The sequence below is a fragment of the Semicossyphus pulcher genome, unplaced genomic scaffold (assembly GCF_022749685.1).
Source record: "Semicossyphus pulcher isolate SPU_LCO1_2020_fin unplaced genomic scaffold, fSemPul1.0.p SCAF_3, whole genome shotgun sequence".
Taxonomy (NCBI): Eukaryota; Metazoa; Chordata; class Actinopteri; order Labriformes; family Labridae; genus Semicossyphus; species Semicossyphus pulcher.
The window spans coordinates 25,427,507-25,444,809 of NW_027211704.1; the positions used below are offsets into that span (position 1 = coordinate 25,427,507).

Consider the following 17,303-nt stretch of genomic DNA (forward strand, 5'->3'; position numbering starts at 1 on the left):
GTGAATGACGGTGTGAGCCGGTCTCATACCAGTAAATTTGTTAATGAGAATTCATGGTGTTTGACATGGAGTTTTGTATTTTTAATGATTTCAATTCATGTTTTGTGCTTGGTTTTGTGTTTAAAAAAAACAAAACTGCATTTTTTTTTTTTTTTTAAACCAGAGTAGTTATGTGTCATGATATATATTTCTGAGTTTGTTTTCAGTCTGATTAGCATTCTGTGATGTAAACCTCAGAAAAATCAGAGAAACAAAGGAAATCCTCAAGAAAAATGAAAATATTTGTCTTAGTGTGAACAGAAGCTAAACATATTTTTACCTTTTTTCCCATTTAATGTACTTGATCTTTGGCCATCTTTAGACTCATATGAATGTAACTCTTTACGTTTGTCATAATGGATGTTTATACTCTGTTACAAACTGTAGCAAACCTTGGTATGTTACCTGGTTTCTTCTGCTGTCTGATGTGTTCACATCCTCTCAGTATCCAGCTTCATGCAGCTTCTTCCAGCTGGTTAAATCCTGAAATCTAAGACCAAACTGCTGTGCACTGGGGGTCCTAAATGTATTTTTTCATAAAATGTACTCTGTAATGTACTCTCAGTTGAAAATAAATGAAATAAATTTAGCTCTGAAGCAAATTTATTCAAACTATATTATATTTATGAACCTATAACATTTTGTAGCTATCGAGTGTAGCTCTCATCAATGTGGGTATTCTGTGTTAAAAACATTTCATTCAGCAGTGTGACGTGTAAAAACTTTGATTCCTTTTTTTATATATTTAAATGCAGCTGTTTTCTCTATCCCTCCTCTCTTTATAACCAGGCCATTGAGATAAGACTAAATATGGTCTACGCTATACTGTATGTATGAGATTGTGCATTCATTCTACTTAATAAAGTGTCATGTTGAAATCAACACACAATGGGTCAGACATGCTTGTGTTTTGTGTGACAATAATAAGAGCAGTGACGTTTTGCTTTGGTAAAAACAAGTGGTTCTTCTCTGTTTCTCAGGTCTGTCTGAAAACAATGATCTATGAAACACTGAAACAGATTTTGATTGTTCTTGTACTGGCCACACACACTCACATAGTATTGTTTGTGCTAAAGTAATTGTTAGTGTATTTTTTTCCTAAAATATTTTGTGTAACAAACCCTTATAAAGCTCCAATAGTTTGTTAATATAGGCTTTCTATTGGGCGGATTTTTAATCTCTTAAATAATTTCCATAATTCTTTCATGGTGACTGGTAGTGAAAGTTGAATTATAGGATAGTCATAGATAAAATGAGTAGACCGATAAGAGCCTGACTACGGTAGCCGCAAGCTGTACGGCTAACGGAAGCTATAATTAGCAACGGTCACTTTAGCAAAAATATCAGTTAATCAGGAGCCGTGTCTCAACAAAAGTTGTGTGAAATCTTTGCTCATATTTTAATGTTGTCAGTAGTACATGAACAACAGAGAAACTCTGCTCCACCAGCATCTAACATGAGAAAGTCTGAGACGTAAAAAAAAATCAACTGACTCGTCTCCCTCTCTCTCCCGTTAATAATAAACCTGTCACACCGAGCGCCACCTACAGGCCTGGTGCACTTTCGTTGTGATGGCTGTATTTGTAGCGTTTTTCTTTTGCGTGTGTTTTCTGGGTTTGTGTGTTTTTGACTGCATCGTTTCTGTATTTGCAGCGAGTTTGACGTTAATGTATTTGTTTTTGCTTTTTGCAGCAGGTTTTTTTTTATTTGCAGCGTGCTGTAAAATGTAATTGAAACGGTTCGTGCTAGTCTAGGTTGCAGTTCAAAACAAGTTAAAGTAGATATTGCAAATGTCACTCATACATGCTGACACAGCTAAACACATTTTCAACATTTTTATAGTTAATATAGCTTAGTTAAACGCTATACTGATACAAACAGAACAGTATTTAAAAACATGTTTTAAAGTGTTTGTTACTAACTTTCTATTGACATATCATGTATGGGATGGTTGTTATGATCCACCAACGTTGCCTCTTTCTGAAAAACAGCCTTTACATGCACTGGACACTGGAAATGTATATCTCCCTCGGATTAGGCAACAAAGAAATAAATAAAATGCCAGTAGAACGGACATGTAGCAGGCTAACTGTATTACCGACTTGTTGTTGTCGCCATCAAAACAATTGCAATCAAAAGAAACAATTGCAAATGACGAAAGAAAGAAGTTCAATGTCAGCTCTTTAGCTCTCCTTTCATTTCTATGATTTACGCATAGACTGTATTTATAGTGGATCTACGCCGTTTACGTATACGCTCACAGATTTTGATGGTCACAGTTTTCGGTGCAACACCTGCCACCGTACCTGACCTCTTCACTACCCCTGGAAATAGGAGTGGTATCTACATAGTGATAAATGTCAGTACACCAGAAGCAGCAACAGCATGCTATTCTTGGACCTGAGTGTTTTTCAGGCACACAGAGCAGAGTGAGGAGCAGACCACGCGGACTGAAGAGCTAGTTTTATTTCCCGTGTTACAAATATTAAAACTGGATACATCACACACAGTGGTAAGTAGACTCCTCCTCTAATGTTAGGCTACTTAATACGACTGAATTAAGCTAACCGAGTACTTGAACGAGGTCTCATAATTAAAACCAGCAACAGGTACAATATTCCGTCTAGCACTAGCTAAGAGTAGACTTCCTGCAAAACCTTCAGAATAAAACTACGTTTGGCTGCCATAGACAATAAGCAACACAGACCATTGTCCAAATGGCGAGTAAAGTATGCAAAATACATAAAGAAAAAACAAGACATATGAAAAGACTTAATTATCAAGTAGGGCAGGGTAATGTTAAAAGTTGTCAGGAGTTGTAGACAAACTCACTGTAACAACTGGCAAAGAAATGTCATGGCTACCTTTGGCCAAAATTGAAGCCGAATACTGGAGTGGTTCAAAATTGGACTGTATTGCTGGATTTCTTTCCTATCTCTTTAGGTAGGCCACAAGATAGGTCCCTCGCTAAGTTGTCACAAACAAGCAGTTATATTTTTTTCAGTTCTGTAATTTCCTAAATTGTAAACGAGCTTACTGATAAACTGTTTAGTGCACCACAGCTACGAATGGGTCATGACTTCTGGTACAAAGACTTTTATTTTGAAGTGTGAGTACATACCAGTAATGATTTCTTTTTTTCTATTTTCTACCGAAGACTTGACGACCTGTTCTCTTGTAGACATCATCCCTCTTGACAGTTCCATTACAAAAAGCGTGCAACCACAAAACCAATACCATCTTACCACTTGACTGTCTGAAACTAGAGACATCATTGTTCTAACCCCCTTATTGTTGTAACAAAATGCTCTTGTCAGATAATCCCTGAAAGAACTTGATTATTTGAATTGCCAGCCTGTCATGTTTACAACTGTGGCGCCCACGCTGTTCTAGTCCCTGCAAAATCAGAGTTCTGTTGCAGCTGGGCCTGTGTCAGGAGCTATTTACGTTGACATGCCATTCATCCAGCTAAAAATAAACATACACATTCACTGGCTCTTTTTAAATGTCTTTGCTAACAGCCTCTTGTAGTCAGCATGTAAAAGCAAAATCTATCTGCCAGAGACGAACAACAAGTGAACACTTATTTACTTGAGATGTTATATTTATTAAAGAACTCCAATATTGAAATTATGTGAATCCTTTTTGTTGTAGCTTTCTCTTCTGGGTGCTGCTGTGATTTGGACCAATCTTTAGCTGTCTTCAAATTCTTCAGGCTCCATAAAACATGTCATCTTCGTATGCTGCTGCTATATCGGCCCTTCTTACAGCCAGCTCTTCAAATTTACCCACCAAACTCAACCCTGACCACTCCACAAGCGCAGCAGGGAGTCTGAAACAACTCCCCCAGCCTAGCAAACCAGCAAAGTCTGCTCCAGCTGCGCAGAAACATCCTCACTCCTCCGAGCCTCTGGGTTCTTATGATGAGCAACAGGAGAACCCTGCAGACTATGGCACTGGTAGGCACCCCAACAAACCCCAACACACTGCTTTACATATTTTCTTTGATGCAGGCTGTACTTTGTGTTGCAGGTGGTTACTATCATGTAGAGATCGGAGAGATTTTCGTTGACAGTTACCAAGTGGTAAAAAAGTTGGGGTGGGGTCACTTCTCTACTGTTTGGCTCTGCTGGGATATGGTGTAAGTAAAGGTTTGACCTTAGGACTGATCATAACAGTATTTAACATAATAACATGATATAATGACAATTTAATATGATAAACATAAAAGTAGCTAACTTCCATAACTGTCTGCATGCAGGAAGAGGCGTTTTGTGGCTCTGAAGGTGGTGAAGAGTGCTCAAACATTCACAGAGACGGCACTGGATGAGATCAAACTTCTGAAATGTGTCAGTGTGACTACGATGCTTTAGTTTAAGTAGCATGTACTCGATAGTTTTTATTTATTTTACAGTACTATTACAATTCACAAGTAGTAAAACAGACTGGAGTGTTAATGCATGTGACACTAACAACACAGCGAGATTACTGTTTACATAGTGGTGGTTACGAAGCAGATTCATGAATACGGAGAATGATTATGGTATCCTTCTTAAGAGACAGGTTTGTAGTTAATCATGCACTGTAACAGTTTTATTAGTGATTATGGGGAAATATTGCACTGTATACTTATACTTTATATAAAAGCAACAGCATCTAGTATTGTTGCCTAAAATATTTTCATTTCACACTTTTCACAGTGTAATTGTCTATGATTTTTGCCAATATGTGTTAATAATTTTATATGTTCACTATATGACCGTCAGGTCAGGGACAGTGACCCCAAAGATCCAAAACGTGAGAGAGTCGTGAACCTCATTGATGACTTTAGGATCACTGGAGAAAATGGAGAGCGTATCCTTAACACAGACATACTGTATAATACCTGCTCTAAAACTTGAGGTACAAGTTTGGCTTTTCTATCAAGTCTTCTTTAATTGTGATGTTTACAAGTGTGCTCACACACTGACAAAAAGATGCAACCATAACAACATCCTTGTACGATAGTGATTTGACGAAAATATGTTGTTTTTTGTGTTTTTGTGAAAAGTGTTTTTACATTCTTGACTCAAGACCTCCCAAAATCTCTAACAACTAATGATTACTTACAACTATGATTGATCATTTAAATCAGGATCCTTAACTGCTCACCAGACGTGTGTATGGTTCTGGAGGTGCTGGGCCACCAACTGCTGAGGTGGATCATCAAATCCAACTACACAGGCCTCCCCCTGCCCTGTGTTAAGAGCATCCTCAGACAGGTGCTGTACAATCCTTTATTAAATCATCCTCCTGATTTCTCTCCACTCGCTGAGGTCTTCTTTTGAACAAATTATCTTCCTTAATGGACCCTCACTGACATAAGGTGCAGTGCCAGTGACTGTATTTTACTTTCTTATCACAGGTTTTGCAGGGTTTAGATTACTTGCATGCTAAATGCAAGATTATCCACACAGACATCAAGCCAGAAAACATCCTCCTGAGAGTGGACGAGGCGTACATTCAGAAACTGGCGGCCAACACCAAGCTGTGGCAGCTGCCAGTGTCCTCTGCTTTCACCAGCTCCTCAGGTTAGTGATGCTGCATCAGCAATCACATTGCATTGTACTGGATATAATGGAAACAAATTGTTCGCTGCTGTTGGTTTAAAAAAACAACAACATTTGTGATTCTTTCCCTGCTGATGTTTTCACTTCCTGTCAGTGAACAGAAGCTCAAGAGAAAAAAAGGTGTGCAGATTATTCCATTATTATTCCAATAATTTTACTAAGACATATTTTGTTATTATTTAATTATGACCTTTGCTTTCTTTGGCTTCCTAAGAGTTTGTCCAACTTGTTGGGGAAGCTGACTGGGGTTTTCCACAGCCTTGGGGAATGGGTAAGATCGATTTAGCAATTTGTGTTCTTGACAATGTCCATTGTCTAGGATCTAAGATAGGTAATTCAGATCATGAATAAGCAGAGCATCAGACATGCAGCATTAAAAACTCTGTTGATACAGTAATAAAAAAAATGATAAAATCATGAGTGGTGTTCATAAGGAAGAGATTTGACACCAATGTTAACCCATCTTCCATAGTAATACAAGCAACCTCCTGTGGTTTATAGGGGTGGGGCGAGTGAGGGGTTTTCTTGTTTTAGGTTCCTGTTAGAGACACAACTGCAGAGTTTGATGTCCTTTCTACTTACTGTTGTTAGGATTTGTTGCACAGGATGTAGAGTAGCAGCATCACAGGTTGCTATAAAACATTAACACATGGATTACATTAAACTCTGTATGATAACTACAGATGATGCATAAAAACACTTTTGATGAGGTTATGCATGTATTATAAAATTGATAAACATATTTGGTACCATAAGTTAAAATTTGTAATGCTAATTTAATGTTATCTGAATTATTTCTTTACAAAATTATGATAATTAATTGAGCACTTTTTAGATGAATAATTTTACTCCCTGCTGTGTCTCACAACTGTGTGCTCTCCTGCAGTCAAGCAAAGTGTCCAGCAGCCCGATGAAGAGACTGACGAGGAAAGACAAGAGCCGGCGAGGACAGAAGACTTCATCTGACCACCTTCAAAAAGACAAACGTCATGTGTCGTTTTCTGATGACTCTGCTCCCTCAAGCACCCAAAGCTCCACTCTTCACTCAAATCTCACAGGCCCTAACCTCACGTTAAGGAGGCAGACCCTGTTGTTTGAAGATGAACCACAACGGAGTCCACACAGCAACAGATACTCCATCTGCTCGTGGCCAGACCTTAACACAGATGCTCCTGTCACTGGCTCCAGATCAGTGTTATTAAATCAGACTGCAGACAAAGAGCTGCCTCCACCTTCACCTTCCTCTACCCGTGGTCAGTCTTTAAGCATTTATGTTACAGTCTGGGCAAAGATCTGTACCTTTGTCAGCATGTTTAAATGAGGTAATATTTATATACTATGTGACTGTATAGCTGTCAGCTCCTTTATGCATTTTAGGGCTCAGTGACTCGGATGTACTTTTGGACCTGCTAAAGCCTCAGAATGCTGATAAGATTCTCATCAAGATTGCTGACCTGGGCAATGCCTGCTGGGTGGTGAGTGATGATTTAAAAAGCAAGCTTAACTTGTTTTTTTAATCTATAAAATTACAATCAAAGTTATAATCTCAATTTTGTTCGATTTGGCGGCACCTTATGGCTCCGGTTGAAACGGTGGTAACTCTTGATTTTCCTTCCTTTTTAGACTGTTTTCATCTGACAGCGAATTACTTTCTTTTTCTTATTACTTATTTTTGAAGTTGTATCTGTAGTCATCGATCTTTTTTTTGTTTGTTCAGCCGTAGTAGATTACTGTTGACTCGCAGCAGAGACCGGTAAAGCAGCCACTTAGCTCCGCCTACCCTCTCTGGCAGACCAACCACTGCTGGGTGATGGAAAACGCTAACTGGGAGCCACTTGTGATTTTTCCCGTGAATGTCACCACAGACACCTAGTCCGTAATAATATTATATACTGCAAATGCAAAAGCTTTCATCAGTGGGCCATAGGCTCAATCAACATTGTGTTGCCTCATTCAGTGATAGATAGTGACTTAACAGACATTTATTTACATGAAAATCTTCAAGATTATTACTTTAAATATTAAACTAACCATTGGCTGTATATAAAATGTTCATATATGTATTTTAAATACTTTTTGTGTTTATATGTTCCAAGTAATAATTACAGGTCATTTAATAATGCAGAGTCATATCTCTTTGATCTCCAGCACAAACACTTCACTGAGGACATCCAGACGTGTCAGTACCGCTCTGTGGAGGTTCTGATTGGTGCTGATTACAACACACCGGCCGACATCTGGAGCACTGCGTGCATGGTGAGCAGAGCACCCGCAGAGATGTGTGCATTTGACTAAAATGTCTTAATCCTTACTTTTGAAATGAGTCTCATAAGTTTCCCATCCGTTTTGTTTTTTTGTTCCTGTATGTGTTCTATAGGCTTTTGAGCTTGCCACAGGGGACTATCTGTTTGACCCTCAATCAGGAGTCGCATTCACCCGTGAGGAAGGTTCGTGTTGTTTGCTACGGCCCTTTTGTCCTTCCTTAAGCTGAATCTGGTCACAAAACAGTATCTGCTTGTGTTCTCTCAGACCACATTGCCCACATCATCGAGCTGCTGGGACCCCTTCCATCTTATTTTGCTCTCTCAGGGAGAAATTCCAAACAATACTTCAACCGCAAAGGTAAAATGTCATTTATTACATAGTACTTAGACTCAATTTGTCATTCTTAAATATTTTTAATGAAGTTTGAGATGTATCAGTGTATCAGTCTACTTCTTATGCCTTGTAGGACAACTGCGACACATCTCAAAGCTGAAGCCGTGGAGCTTGTTGGAGATTCTGCTGGATAAGTACGAGTGGCCGCGTGAGGAAGCCCTCCAGTTCAGCTCGTTCCTCCTGACCATGCTGGAGCTGCTGCCAGAGGAAAGAGCCACAGCTGCCCAGTGTCTCAAACACCCATGGATCACCTCCTAGACATACCGGTTCTGTCTTGTTCAGAGCCCAGTTGTCTTGTTCTCCGTTCAAGAGCAGACTCGGACACAATGCAAGAGATGTGGGACTCGGACAGCACTGGGATATGCAGTAATTGTCTGGTGCTGGCATCATGAGTACAACTTTTATAAATTGGATTTGCCTGAGTAAGAGACTTCTCTCAGTGGTTGCTTGTTATTTTAGTATTTTAATGGCATTAACATCTAATTCTAATTCAAAACAATAAGGAAATTTTGTCTTATTGGAAAACTGCCTTGAATTTCATTAACTGACATTAGATTGGTTTTATTATCATTTTTAATGCTGGAAGATCACGATTTCATCTTGGAAAAATGGGTGTGTAAATACTGAAAGGTTAATGGTAAACCAGTGTAAGCCATGAGATCAATTTATGCGCACAGCACTCAGTCACTGAAATGTCAAGTTGAAGGATTACTCTGATGACTCACCCAAGAAAAGGCAGTATGTATGTATTCTATAATTATAACAGACTCCAGTATTTGATGGAAATCCTTTTCTAAGTACTTCAGGGGAAAATGTTATCAACATTGAAATGAGATACTCACTGCTTTTTGCTGTTTGCATCAGCACTCAATGTTTACTCAAAGAAATCATTAAATGCCAAGCAGGAATTAATCCATCCTTTTCTGCAATCCCTGAGTGACTTCATGTGGCTTTGTTTGCATGTGATGTGTGCACTGTAGAGATTCAGTGTGTTGTGCATTCCTTGCATGCTCACATCCAGCAGAGCTCCGAGAGGGGGATGGAAGGAAGAGGAGGGAGGAGTTAGTCTCATATAAACGCAGGCATATGTCCGGCAGTGAGAGAACTCACAGATTTTCCTCTAGAAGCGAGAGGAGGTGAGAAGTGGACAGGAAGCACTGCTTGCCCACACATGTAAGTCCTGTTTTCTTCTACATTTTAATGAGAAGCCTTGCATGAGGTGTTTTTAAGCCTAACAAGCGTTTGTTCCTGTGTTGCTCATGGGAGACCATAGATGAGTGTGGTTTTAATGTCTCGTAGAGAAAGTGCAATTTAGTATAGTGAAACTGTGAAAACCAAGATAGGGTATTTTTGTATTTTACCTTATAGTCTTGTTCTTTTATTTGAAAACTTTTTGTGTTGTGATTTGCATAGAGATCGAATTCTGTTCGACAGTATGCACAGCATGTAACTTGTGGTTTTGTGTCTCTCTTCATAATGATAAAATACGTAAGTGCCTGTTTATCATGTTTTTCAAGCCATGCCAAGTCTATTCTGCGTTTCTGCGTCTGAGTACGCTAGGATGAAACCAAAGTAAAGGTTGAAGTCCCAGTTTTCTGCCTTTTGTGACACAGCTCTTAACCCCCAGCCAGTTGCCATGCAACTCAAACTCCAGATCAAAAGGAATTACCTCAACCACCACTGGTCTTTCACAGTTGCATTATGAGAGTAAGGTAATACTGTTTCCAGCTTTTAGCTGTTTCGACACACAGGAGGAGTCCTTGTTTAGGATTCTGGCTGTGCTTCTCTTGTCCTTTCTCTCTGTTCTTCCCGATTCATTGCTGATGCTTAACAACCAATTTCTTCTGAGAATGGAAAGCCTGCACACAGAGCACTGTGTTGTTTGTTTACCAGTGCTTATTGCACTTGATATTAAACGATAACCAACAGTGATATGATCACATTGTGTGGGTGTGCAGTCTGGACCTGTCAGCAGCAGCTGATAATGAAAGCAGGAGCAGAAACAGTATTGTACTCAGCATAGTAAACACCCATCTCATTAGCTCCACACAAAGGCTACCTCTCCCTTTGAGTGAGGGGAGATATCAGAGCTTTCATTTATCTCAGGCAGATGTGTTGTTATTGCAGTGTCTGCGGTTCATTCATCACTATCACCATTACCATGCTGAATTGATGTATTGCTCTCTTCCTTGGCTGCAGGATGTGGCTGACTCTTCTTTACAGTTGTACTGGTGGAGCAGCTCTTCTGTATGCTCTGTACAGATGGCTGATCCCTGCTGCTGTGCAGTATCATGGAGGACTGGCACTCATTTGGCACGATGTCATTGTGGAGCGGATGCTGGACACCCTGACCCTGTCTACACGTCCTCAGGTTTGCCTTTTATATATTAAAGTATTGTAGTGAGTGGCAGTTATCTACTGACTAACACACTGGAACAGCTGTAGGGATCTTGAATGACACGTCACTTGTTTTCAACAGAGAGACACCTACTTCTCCGTTCACATACAGTATGACTGCCCTTGCAACCAAACACACTCATAGTTCAAACCCTCCACAAGGGAATAACTGCATGTCATTACTGCATACCAACTATAACAACAATAACAGAACACAGTCTAATACAACAACTCAGTAATTTTGCAGATCAAATTCAACATCTTTGGAGACTTTCATTTAGATTTTCGTTGTGTGTGGATCAGAGCCCTGACTCCCCTTTTGCAGCACAAAATGTCCTTGGCTATAATATTTACAGGAGGCACAGACCTGAAGGAAGAGCAGGAAGGATAATGTTTTATGTCAGAGATCAAATCAGCTGTCATCATATATAGTGGCAATGTGACAAAGGACTTGAATGTATTGGACTTAATGCCACATTAACTCCAATTATTTCACTGATGTTGGTCTCAATCTAACACTCACTTCCAAAATGTATTTGGATTTTTTTATTGACCAGTAAACCAGTTTACTAAAAGTTAATTTAATACTGACAAAGATGTCATTTTAGTAGAGGTTTTTAATATAAAGGTTGGACGGTATGAGCGCACTTTGACCTGATGAAGCTGTGGGAAGTTCATCACTGTTACTTTCTAAGAAATAATATTTAACTGAGCTGGGACAGTCTTATAAAATTAAGACATGTGCCTAGTCTAGAAGCTTCTGCATAGCTTGCTATGCTTTATTATTTGTGGTCTATAAATGTATGTACACATTTTATAGAAATATATCTAATAGTTGTGCAGATATGGACCAAAGTGATGAACAGACCAATATTGGCATCCGTAGAGCCACGGCACTAGTATGACTTTTCAATTTTCAACCCTGACCTCTTGTTCCAGACATTTCCTTCCGTGTTCAAACAGAGATGTATAAACATTTACTTTGCTTATTATCCAGGTCCACTAAGCATTTAAGGAGAAAAGTCAGGAGCATCTCAACATCAGATACCATACGATTCTTGTGCCACTGCCCTACTAGCCCCACTGCATGCTGGCTCACTGGGACACTTTCCTGTAACAGAGCCATTATTAATGTCATTGGTTACACGTGTCCTGCTCCTGCTTTTACAAGCCAAAAGCCTTTAACATGTGGTGGAAAGAAATAATCCTTTAATTCACACTGACTGATGAAGTATCTGGTTAAAAGCTGAAGTTACACTTTGGTGTTATATGCATCAGTCAACAACATCCACATTCACATTTATGTACTGCAGCAATAAAAATGCCATGGCAGTGATGGTAAATGGACTGTACTTATATAGCGCTTTCTAGTCTTCTGACCACTCAAAGCTGCTTTTACATGTCACATTCACCCATTCACACACTCATATCAATTCCAATCAGATCTATGCCCATTCATACCTGATGGCTATGCCACCGGGAGCAATTTGGGGTTGCTTATCCAAGGATTGGATTGATCCCCCAGCCTTCCAATTGAGAGGCGACCGACTCTACCATTGAGCCACAGCCGCCCCAGTGGAAAAAACAAATACTATACAAAAAGAAAATCTAAGTGCAAAGTAAAATGGGTTGATGTTACTGACCCAGGTGTGCCTGCATGGATACAAATGAAGAGATCCACACCCAAGAGAAGAGAGAAGTTGTTCTTTTCCTTGTGCAAATAAATGAGGGTTAATGCCTCTTCATTTATCCCAAATAAAAGCAGAAAAACAAAAATCTTCAGGCCTGGATATGTTATGATCACAAGTTCACAATGTGGCTCTGTAAATTAACATATTGCAGCAGAAAATGTGAAAACCCTTATCTTTACATTTTATACTCTGACTTACATTTTTAGGCAGGCACTAACCGTCATCCTCATTTTCTGCACACAGCACATAGTTTGCCATGAAACAGTTTTCTGTTGCTTTTTGATTTCTAGATGCAAGGCTGATGTAGCTCACAGATCAGAGTCCACAACTGGAAATTCACAGGTTTTCATTCCCTGGGAGGATTGTTAGAAAGCCCTTTAAAAACACTCAGTTACAGGTCATGCTTTTGTTAAAGGTACACCCACACAGGTGTTTTTCTGGTTGATTCATTGTGTTATCTGAGGTTAAACGCTGTGAAAGCAAAGAATTGTTGGCTAGATTTCCCATGATACTGAGTTCAACTAAACTAACAGAGTCTTTCAAATCTAGTCTATACACACTCAAAGAGTCCTGAGAAAAGGTCAAGTTAAAACATCTGTGTGGGTGCATCATGAGTGTGTAGGGACTGAAAACATTGGATGAGTTGCTGTAGATTAAAATGTTGACCAATGCAAATGTAATACTCTTACCTCACTGGAAATGTGAAAACAGGCTGTAATTTGAATTACACTTGGTTGTTACAGATGAGTCGGGGTGGAAGTCAAAATGAATGAAAGGTTTGAATGAATGAATCAGGGTAAGAACAGGCCGCTTAATGAGCAAACGAGAAGCAGCTGTACAGGCAGGCAGCAGGTAGTCAATCACAGCGCTGATGAGCTGATTTGGTCTCCAACCCTGCTCATGGAGAGCTACCTTCCTGCATGTTTTAGGTTTCTCCATACTCTAACACACCTGATTTGAATGATCTGCTTGTCATCTACCAACTGAAGCGTCTCAGGGGATTGATAATGAGCAAAACATATGAATCTAAGTAGGCCTTAAAAAAAAGATAAAAAATATATTTTATCTTTATTCCATATTCAAAGAAACCCTGTTCAGCTATGTTTTCACAATGTGCACTAATGTATCTGTACCTTCATGGCAGTGAAAACAACAATCTATGGAACAGGTAAAATTGAATGTAATGCTCATAATGAAATTAAATCAAATTTATTGCTGGATCTTTACTTAAGGTAAATGTGTGTTCATCCCAATTGAAAGTAGAGAGGTGGCTACATGAAAGAATCATAGCTGCTAACAATTTGACATTACCTGTGTTTTTTGGGTGGGCAAAACATGAGTAAAGAGAGACAGAGCAAGTTATTTAAATATTTGCCTGAGAAAGCAGATATTTCCCAGTCCAGCAGGCTTTGGGGCGACGGTTAAGATGCAGGAGGGATGAGGAAGCATTGGGCAGAATTGGAAAGGAGATAAATGTAGGCTTTATGTGCAAAATTATTGCTCTTTACTTCTACTTATGTAAAGCTTCTTTGCAAAATCCTAATTAAAGGAGCATAAAGCTTAAAAAGACTACTTCTTCACAGGAGTTTTTGTATTGTACAGGTATAATCAAAGAAATATTGGTAGTTATTGTGATTTTGTAGTCAATATGTGTTTATTAAATTGCCTAAAGCTAAAGTTTTTTCTCGTTATGTAACAGACTGAAATTAATTCTTATTACTCTGAGCTACAAACCAGGGCAAAATCTAAATCAACAAAGAGGTAAGAGGCACGACTTTGTCCACAGGGGTCGCCAAAATTGACACAAACTGAAAGTTCCTCACAGGAGCTTTAAATTGTAATCTCGACGATCTTACTTTCATTCTGTTTGGCGGCACCTATGGCGATAAACACTAATCGCGGGAGCACACTTCCCAAATATCCAGACCGTGTCGCATCCTCACTGGCGGTCACTTTCCTTTTTACCTTGACCTTACGTTTGCCTTCAGCTGAGTGGATTTTCACTCATTTTTGAAGTTGTATATGTAATCATCGATCTTTTCTTTGTTTGTTCAGCCATAGTAGATTACTGATTACTCACAATGCTTAAAGAGACCAGAAAAGCAGCCGTTTAGCTCCGCCTACCCTCTCTGGTAGACCAATCACTCCTGGGTGATGGAAAACGCGTCATTAACTGCCCGCCGCTTGTGATTTTTTCCTCGAAAGTCGCCACAAACACCCAGTCTGTAATGCTGCAAATGCAAAGGCTTTCATCAGTGGGCCATAGGCTCAATCACCATTGTGTTACCTCAATCGGCGATAGATAGTGACTTAACAGACATTTATTAAATGAAAATCTTTGAGATTATTACTTTAAGGAACAATGGAAACATTTTATTTTAATATGATTTTTCAGATGATTCAGCTCTTAATATGTGTAGCAAAATATTATTTCAGCTATGATAAAAAAAAATATTTGATTTGATTTACTGATCATGATAATGTGGATCAGGTGGATGAGGAATTGATCATGTGTAGTCTACATAATGAAAGGATCAGGTCCAACTGAACTTGATACATTATATCATATCTTCTTTCTTATCAACATTAAGTTTGATCACCTCTTTCATCTTCTCTCTCCCTACCCCAACCTTTCCTTCTTCATTTGACCTTATATCGATGATGAAGGTTTAACGAACACACAAAAAAAGAACAAGAGAAAGGACACCAACAAATTGGATGTGTCATTTAATATAGGGTCACAACCCATCAGTTATTTTATGTCTGCTTATGTGATGCCCCATTTTTAAACTGGTTTAGTTTTTTTCTCTCTTTCAGCGGCTCCTGAATGCAGTACACAAGAATGCCACTAGAGGGGACCCTCGCAGCGTGGTCACAGCCATCGATCACTTCTGCAGACACAAGGAGTGGGCCATGAACGTGGGGGATGAGAAAGGTACAGACTTCTCATTATGTGACTCTGTATGAGGTCATGTGTAAAATAATCTCCTCTCCTGACCCAGCTCTATGTTTTGCTATCTTTTTGTTTTGCCACAGGCTGCATCCTTGACTCAGTGGTCTCTGAGGTAAACCCGGCTGCTGTGTTGGAGTTGGGGACATACTGTGGCTATTCCACGGTGCGGATTGCCAGGCTGCTTCCCCCTCACGCAAAGCTAATCACACTTGAATTTAACCCAGACTTTGCTGCAATTGCCCGTCAGGTCATTGCCTGGGCAGGATTAGAGGAAAAGGTAAAGTCTTATTTTCCTCACCGACTTTATAACATGCAATACATTTGGTGTACATGTCAGAATCAACCTGGTTCTTTTTCTAGGTCCAGTTAGTTGTTGGAGCATCTGGTGACTGGATCCCCAAAATGAAGGAGCAGTTTGGTTTGAACACATTTGATTTAGTTTTCCTGGATCACTGGAAGGATCGCTACCTTCCTGACACAAAACTAATGGAGGTTTGAAGTTTGTTATGCTCATTGTTTTCTAATTTCCAACTCCTGTTTTTCTGCCAATAATATTCCCTTTTTTTCTATTTTCATCAGGAGTGTTGCCTCCTTAGAAAAGGTAGCATCCTTCTGGCAGACAATGTCATCTGCCCTGGAGCTCCTGAATACCTGGAATATGTGCGCAGCAGCCCGCAATATGAAAGCCAGTACTTCAAATCTCACCTGGAGTACACCAAGGTGGAGGATGGATTGGAGAAGTCTGTTTTCTTAGGGTAGTTTTTAACAGTCTCATATTTTACACATGTAAACCACAGACCTCTGAAGTCTCTTGTTCACTGAACAAACTAAAATCAGTCAAATGTGTTTTTCTAATATGTCATAGAGTGGGTTAACTTCAAATTAAAAGAATCATGAAGAAAAAAAAATTGACTCTTGTGCTTTATTTTTTGAACACCACATGATGGGAGTCCCGAAACTTGATGTACTCTCCGAGATGTCTATATTGGTACCGTAGGCGGAAGTCATGTTACTATGTTCAAGCACCTAACTGACAAATGATGACCTGCAAACTGATCTGGGGCTGGCTTTCCCCAGAGCCTCTACTCAGATCAATAATAAATCTCATCCAGCTGCATTCTGTGCTGCAGAAACCTCTTTTGTCCTCAGATATTCTCTAGCATTGTGCCAGTGATGACAGGTGTGTGAGGAGACTGAGTGTGTGTGTTTGGGGAGTGCTACTGTTTGTGTGTGTGTGGTTTAAAAAAAAAAAAGAGCGAGAGAGAGAGAGAGAGAGAGTATGAATCAAATGGCTGCTCATCTAATCTCTCAAAGTGACAGAGTTCCATCATACTGTTGTCAGGGCGATGGGGTGGGGGCGGGAGGGCATTTGGTTTAGCTGCATAAAAAAAAGAAATGGGTTGGTCCACCTAGTGCTTTCTTCACAGACGCCTGCATGATAATCCCAATCTGTGGCCATTAGTGTGCTCAGAGAACTGGTAAGGAGAGGGTTCAACAGAGAGGGAGAGAGAGTGACACAGAGAGTGAGTGAGAGTGAGGGAGGTGGGGGCGTGGGGGGGAGTGCCTGGACAGAGATGCACGCAGAGGAAAAGAACGACAGAGAGAGAGAGAGCTTTTAAGGGATTTGGCAGTGATTTGTAGAATCTCACTGCTGTTATATTGAGCTTTTTCACCACGTTTCCTTGACTCTGCCATGATACTACAGCCTGCAGACTCCAAAGTCTGAGTTATCACTTTTTATATCAAAACTTCTTCTTTTTTAATGCATTGTTCTCAGTGTGCTCTGGTTATTTTTGAGAGTGCACTGCGGCTGTCTGAGATGATAGAGGATTTACTTCTGGTGAGGAGAGGAGAGCCTTGCCTCTAAATATATCGTCACGTTTCGCACCATGGACAGGGGCCTGTTTGGAAGAGCTCATGTGATGGATCAAATGAAGACTGGTCAATGAAGAATGG

At 39.7% G+C, this 17,303-nt stretch overlaps 2 protein-coding genes across 2 annotated transcripts; both read left to right on the plus strand.

The window, feature by feature from the left end:
- Positions 1-3,766: 3,766 nt before the first annotated feature.
- On the plus strand, positions 3,767-8,564 carry LOC138605785 (SRSF protein kinase 3-like). The gene is made up of 14 exons (XM_069678224.1): positions 3,767-3,998; positions 4,072-4,180; positions 4,301-4,388; positions 4,806-4,893; positions 5,194-5,300; positions 5,444-5,609; positions 5,743-5,768; positions 5,863-5,919; positions 6,535-6,901; positions 7,026-7,123; positions 7,797-7,904; positions 8,026-8,095; positions 8,178-8,270; positions 8,380-8,564. Exons 1-14 carry the CDS (start codon positions 3,767-3,769, stop codon positions 8,562-8,564), a joined length of 1,794 nt encoding a protein of 597 aa, XP_069534325.1.
- An 813-nt stretch (positions 8,565-9,377) lies between these two features.
- Positions 9,378-16,231, plus strand: comtb (catechol-O-methyltransferase b). Its single transcript, XM_069678887.1, has 6 exons — positions 9,378-9,442; positions 10,506-10,677; positions 15,212-15,329; positions 15,431-15,624; positions 15,708-15,839; positions 15,927-16,231. Exons 1-6 carry the CDS (start codon positions 9,393-9,395, stop codon positions 16,104-16,106), a joined length of 846 nt encoding a protein of 281 aa, XP_069534988.1. The 5' UTR covers positions 9,378-9,392; the 3' UTR covers positions 16,107-16,231.
- The last annotated feature ends 1,072 nt before the right edge of the window (positions 16,232-17,303 follow it).

Excerpts from the sequence above, each read along its gene's own strand:
- LOC138605785 (XM_069678224.1), top strand. The coding sequence starts at position 3,767 with ATGTCATCTTCGTATGCTGCTGCTATATCGGCCCTTCTTACAGCCAGC. Across the intron at positions 5,301-5,443 it reads TTAAGAGCATCCTCAGACAG|GTTTTGCAGGGTTTAGATTA; the intron begins GTGCTGTACAAT and ends TTCTTATCACAG. Across the intron at positions 8,271-8,379 it reads ACAATACTTCAACCGCAAAG|GACAACTGCGACACATCTCA; the intron begins GTAAAATGTCAT and ends TATGCCTTGTAG.
- comtb (XM_069678887.1), top strand. The coding sequence starts at position 9,393 with ATGTCCGGCAGTGAGAGAACTCACAGATTTTCCTCTAGAAGCGAGAGG. Across the intron at positions 10,678-15,211 it reads CCCTGTCTACACGTCCTCAG|CGGCTCCTGAATGCAGTACA; the intron begins GTTTGCCTTTTA and ends TCTCTCTTTCAG. Across the intron at positions 15,840-15,926 it reads CTGACACAAAACTAATGGAG|GAGTGTTGCCTCCTTAGAAA; the intron begins GTTTGAAGTTTG and ends TATTTTCATCAG.